General features: G+C 48.8%; 1 protein-coding gene across 2 annotated transcripts; it reads right to left on the bottom strand.

Moving 5' to 3' along the window:
* Positions 1 to 2,109: 2,109 nt before the first annotated feature.
* Positions 2,110 to 3,576, bottom strand: LOC100998924 (ubiquitin). Of its 2 annotated transcripts, none has more exons than XM_021928775.2 (2): positions 3,174 to 3,576; positions 2,110 to 2,496 (listed from the first exon to the last, which is right to left on the bottom strand). In XM_021928775.2, exon 2 carries the CDS (start codon positions 2,488 to 2,490, stop codon positions 2,257 to 2,259), a length of 234 nt encoding a protein of 77 aa, XP_021784467.2. In that variant the 5' UTR covers positions 2,491 to 2,496; positions 3,174 to 3,576; the 3' UTR covers positions 2,110 to 2,256. The 2 variants fall into 2 exon arrangements, with proteins under 2 accessions (XP_021784467.2, XP_031513247.1); XM_031657387.1 differs by lacking the exon at positions 3,174 to 3,576 and adding an exon at positions 2,901 to 3,097.
* Positions 3,577 to 5,949: the final 2,373 nt, after the last annotated feature.

The raw sequence follows: 5,949 nt of genomic DNA, 5'->3' as shown, positions 1-5,949 counted from the left end.
AAGAACGGTAAAACCAGAGTGACTAAGGCAGATTACCTAAAATTATGTGTGAAACCATTCTCAGGTACACCATGAATATCAAAGGCGTATTTATAGATATGCTATTCCTGCATTTGTGTAATATACCCATGGGTACTTTTTGCATGCCAAACCACTAGAGATTAACTGGCCAGTGATTTAAAGTCCTAAGTATGCGCTTAAACCATGCCAGTTTTAGTACCAGAAAATGTTATTTCTCTACTATAAACCTGAAAAAAACAAACACGGGTCCCCACACCACTCCCAATTTTGTGCCAAAAATCACATTTACTGAAGTTATATTACAGAAGATAGTGAAGGGGGAGGATTGAGAACTTCCTTAGTACACCCTTACTCCCTCAAATATTTTCTATTAGCACTGTGCATGTATTACTGCCTAGTATCCATTGGCATAGAAGCCTAAGAACTGCTTATGTTGCCAGACTGAGACAAGGATAAGCATTTTTACCAAATACAGGTAAAATCTCATTTGTTGCTGCAATCTTTTCACAATAAAGTTAAGCTGTTAGTCCTTAAGAACCAACAGGGTGGCCAGGTGTGGTGGCTCATGCCTATAATCCAGGCACTTTGGGAGGCCAAGGTGGGCGGATCACTTGAAGCCAAAAGTCTGAGACCAACCTGGTCAACATGGTAAAATCCCATCTCTACTGAAAATACACAAATTAGCTGGTGTGCCCCTGTAGTCCCCAGCTATGTGGGGGGTTGAGGCACGCGAACTGCTTGAACCTGGGAGGTGGAGGTTGCAGTGAGCCAAGATCGCACCATTGCACTCCAGTCTGGGGCAAGAGTAAGATTGTGAGTTTAAAAAAAAAAAAAGTGTGAGGAACCACTCTAATTTGTCACCTAATTCATCAAGATCAGGAAGATTGTCTTACATCAGGATACCGTTTTAAACATTAAGTACCTGCAAGCCATCTTTCTCCACAGCCAGTCTTCCTCCATACTCTGATTAGCTGCTTCTTGGCTCATCAGTTAAAACATATACAGCAGAGACACTATGGTCCCGTATTACTACCCAGGTTAAACACTTTGCTGTAATACACTACAGAGCAATAAACACACAACTGATAGTCACTCAGTAATTGCAGAATTGAAAGCAGTTACCACTATTCAAGCAGCGTCAAAACTTTATTTCTCCAGCCATCTTTGATTAGGTCTAGGCAGGCACATTTGCTTTCCTTCAATGTAAAGAAAATGCCTGCAATCACTTGAGCCCAGGAATGATACAGTGAGTTATCAATGTGCCACTGTATATCAGTCTGGACTACAGAGCAAGACCTTTTTTTTTTGAGACGGAGTCTCGCTCTGTCGCCCAGGCTGGAGTGCAGTGGCCGGATCTCAGCTCACTGCAAGCTCCGCCTCCCAGGTTCACGCCATTCTCCCGCCTCAGCCTCCCGAGTAGCTGGGACCACAGGCGCCCGCCACCTCGCCCGGCTAATTTTTTGTATTTTTTAGTAGAGACGGGGTTTCACCGTGTTAGCCAGGATGGTCTCGATCTCCTGACCTCGTGATCCGCCCGTCTCGGCCTCCCAAAGTGCTGCGATTACAGGCTTGAGCCACCGCGCCCGGCCCAGAGCAAGACCTTTTAAAAAAAGCCTGCCTATCCAACTTTTTGAGATGGAGTGTTGCTCTGTCACCAGGCTGGGGTGCAGTGGCACGAGCTCGGCTCACTACCACCTCTGCCTCCCAGGTTCAAGTGATTCTCCTGCCTCAGCCTCCCAAGTAGCTGGAACTACAGGAATGCGACACCACGCCCAGCTAATTTTTTTAATTAGACAGGGTTTCACCATGTTGGCCAGGATAGTCTCCATCTCGTGATGCGCCCGCCTCGGCCTCCCAACAGACTTTAAATTCGAGCTTCAGAAAGTTCGCCATTAATCCAGGATCCTAACTTGTAATGACTTATAGCAAAGAAGGCTCTTACCCCTGAGCTCACCCAATTGTACTCCAGAGTCAAGTGACTTCACTTTGGGCACAATACCAATCTCAAAATTAAATCCCTCCCCCTCGACATTTTCACTAGTTTTAAGTGTACCCACACATCACTACAGAATTTGACAAAACACCAAGTATGCTACCATGCAACGAAACCTTTATTAACATTTTGAACAGGTTCAGCTATTACTGAAACTTGTAATTTCTAAACTTAAGTTGGGGCAAATGGCTATAGTGCAGAGTAATGCCATCACTGGGCACTGCAAACGCAAGACTTAAGAATTAACAGCCACCCCTCAGGCGCAGGACCAGGTGCAGGGTCGACTCCTTCTGGATGTTGTAGTCAGAAAGAGTGCGGCCATCTTCCAGCTGCTTGCCTGCAAAGATGAGCCTCTGCTGGTCGGGGGGAATGCCTTCCTTATCCTGGATTTTGGCCTTCACATTTTCGATGGTGTCACTGGGCTCCACCTCAAGGGTGATGGTCTTGCCGGTCAGGGTCTTCACGAAGATCTGCATTTTGACCTAGTTTAAAAGTAAAACATAAGCGTGTCATCTCAGGATTATTGTATTTCTTGCTTCATCTAATATGCTTCAAAGTTAGCAACTATTCCTTCAAAATGCCTTAAACACGTTAACATTCCGCAAATCTCCCCCCACTTATACGAGGCTGTCACTTAATACGAAATTCGTCACTCAAGGTTTCAACGTCAACGGCGGAGAATCCAGAGCGCTAACAAGCGTCCACAGCTTTCTCCAACAGTTCCGGATATTCAAACTCCCCCGACCGAACTCCAATCTGCCTCAAACCTAAGCACGGTGTTAGGTAAACTGAAAACAAAACCGAACCCACAAGACTCGCGAAGTAAAAATCCCACTGAAACACAAGGGGTACCTCTCTTAAGGTTTCCAAAAGCCACACAAACTACCTCTTTTCCGCCTTCCCCCGAAGTAAACGCAAGGAAATCGCCGTCGGTTAAACGTCCGTTAGTTTCCCTCCGCGCGCGCGCGGCAACCGCCCTCGCCCCCCTCAGGTCAACAAGGCCCACTCTCCCAGAAAGGCCCGGCGCCGCGTCACCTCGCCCTCCCCTCCCCCACACCCTCCCCTCAGCGGCCCACCCAACCCCAAGAAACCTCCAGCTTGACTTCACCCATTCCCCCCTCTCACGCCCCCGGAGGTCGTAATGGCTGCGGGACAGTACCTGTTAGCGGTTACGAGGATGCTGCGAATCACCAATCACGGTCAGCCGCAGAAACACCAACCCAAGCACACCCAACAAAGCCAGCCGCCCCTGAATGCTCCCGTTTGGCGGAGCGCAAATTTATGCAACGTGTGTTGCGTCACTTATCACTTCTTACGTAGACGCCGTCTCCGTGCGCCGCTGAAAGTAGTTCGCCGCGCCCAAACTCCCGAGACGTAGTTTAGGCTTTTCAACTGAGCCACAAATTCCTCATAGCCGTAAGGAAGGATCCTAACAAATTATGTCCCTTCTTCTCTATGCGCTTCTCTTCCTTCTTTAGGAAAATATAAGAAAATTATAGGGCGGATGAATTCGAGTTAAAGAAACCTTCCTCGAAAGCTCTGGAAACTTCCTTGCAGCGCCGGCACTGATTGGTTAGGCCTGCGAAGGCGAGGTCGGCGCTGATTGGTGGGGGACGCAGTGACTCTATTGTTGCTGGGCTCCGCCTGGGGTGGTTTAGCGCCGACGTTGCTAAGTAACTGAGTGCGCGTGCGCCGCACGGGCGCGCCTTCCTGAAAGAGGGTATTTCCGGCGGGAGAAGGAGGAGGGTGTTTGTTTTTTTTCCTTTTTTTTCTTTTTTTTTTTTTACTGAGAGGGAGTTTCGCTCTTGTTTCCCAAGCTGGAGTGCAATGGCGCGATCTCGGCTCACCGCAACCTCCGCCTCCCGGGTTCAAGTGATTCTCCTGCCTCAGCCACCCGAGTAGCTGAGATTACAGGCATGCGCCACCACGTCCCGCTAATTTTTTGTATCTTTAGTAGAGACGGGGTTTCACCATGTTGGCCAGGCTGGTCTCGAACTCCTTACCTCAGGTAATCCACCCGCCTCGGCCTCCCAGAGTGGGCCGCCGCGCCTCAGAAGCGGGACGGCATGGCACCTGATGTCGCGACACCTGGTGGTGATTGTGAAGCACAGTTCCCTGTCCCATGTTTTAAAAAACACACGCCCCTGGTCGGGCGCGGGGGCTCACGCCTGTAATTCCAGCACTTTGGGAAGCCGAGGGGGTGGATCACGAGGTCAGGAGTTCAAGACCAGCCTGGCCAAGATGGTGAAACCCTATCTCTACTAAAAATATTTTAAAAATTAGCCTGGCGTGGTGGCAGGCGCCTGTAATCCCAGCTACTTGGGAGGCTGAGGCAGATAATTGCTTGAACCTAGGAGGCAGAGATTGCAGTAAGCCGAGATCGCGCCACTGCACTCCAGCCTGGCGACAGAGCGAGACTCCTTCTCAACAAACAAAAAACGCGAGCCCCTCATACACTGGCCAGTTGTTTTTGCTTTTTTGAGACAAAGTCTGGCTCTGTCCTGCATGCTGGAGTGCAGTGGCGTGATCATTGCTCACTGCAGCCTCGACCTCCAGGGCTCAAGTTATCCTCCCACCTCAGCCTCCCAAGTAGCTGGGACCACAGGCGTGGAATACGCCTGGCTTTTAAATTTTGTATTTATTTTTTGAGACAGAGACTCGCTCTGTCACCCAACCTGAAGGCCAGTGGCATGATGTGGCTCACTGCAACCTCCGCCTCCCTGGTTCAAGCGATTCTCCTGCCTCAGCTTCCTGAGTAGCTGGGATTACAAGTGCTTGCCACCATGCCTGGCTAATTTTTGTATTTTTCAGTACAGGTGGGGTTTCACCATGTTGGTCAGGCTGGTCTTGAACTCCTGACCTCAGGTGATCTGTCTGCCTCGGCCTCCCAAAGTGCTGGGATTACAGGTGTGAGCCACCGTGCCCGGTCTAATTTTTTTGATTTTTTTTTTTTTTGGTAGATCAGAGTCTTGCTATGTTACCCATGCAGTTATTGAACTCTTGGGCTCAAGAGATCTGCCTCCCTCGGGCTCCCAAAGTGCTAGGATTACAGGCATGAACCACCGTGCCTGGCGGACTAGTCATTTTTTATTTTTGTTCATGGTTATTGCAGGGTTGTGGAGCTTTAAATCATGCTTCTGTAGTCAGAGTGCTCTTAATTGTGTTGTCTTAATCCTCATCACGGCCCTAGGACAGTCTGTAAATCTGGAGTTCAGAGTGGGACCCTCTGCGGGGACCGGGCACCAGTTGCTGAAGCCCCTCACCACCAGACCCAGAGAGGCGAGGCTAGAGTCCAGGGTGACAGTGGCTGGGCTTCTCTCTGGCTCCGGCAATACCTGCAAATCCAGTCCTTCCCTGTTGTTTCTCCAAACTGGTAGGAAAAAAAGTGCAGATTAGGGAGCCGAAACCCCATTTCAAGAAATGGTAATTCACCTATAAGAAAGTAGCTGATACCGCTCCCATTGACGTGCTTGTTGTGCAAGGATGGGGTTAACCAGCTAGGACCAAGTGACGGGTTTCCCTACACCCTGGGTGTGGCCACTCGTCCTGCAAGGAGATAACCCAAGGAAGGTGAGTAAGGCAGATGTGTTTGGATCCTGGTGCCTGGCAGAGTCACGGGGGTGGGGTGGAAGTAAACATGAAATTGCCTGTTTTTCACGTGATACCAACCTTCATAATGTAAGAAGTAGTCTGGAAATGTGCATATTAATACAATTAAGTAAACATCACTTAGGTTGCTAATCACTAAATTCAACATACCTGATCATAACGTTAAGAAACTGTCGACAAATGAGCTGGTATATGAGTTAACACCTAGACAGCTTTCAGTTAAATTAAGTAAAACCGGAATCTACTGTCTCCTGACGTGAATAAGCAGGAGATAGAAATAAACAGTTTAAGATAATTTTGGAAGTGATTTTGAACGACTTGGGAGG

This window comes from Papio anubis, chromosome 17, assembly GCF_008728515.1.
Source record: "Papio anubis isolate 15944 chromosome 17, Panubis1.0, whole genome shotgun sequence".
NCBI lineage: Eukaryota > Metazoa > Chordata > Mammalia > Primates > Cercopithecidae > Papio > Papio anubis.
This window is presented reverse-complemented; position numbering and strand designations above follow the sequence as displayed.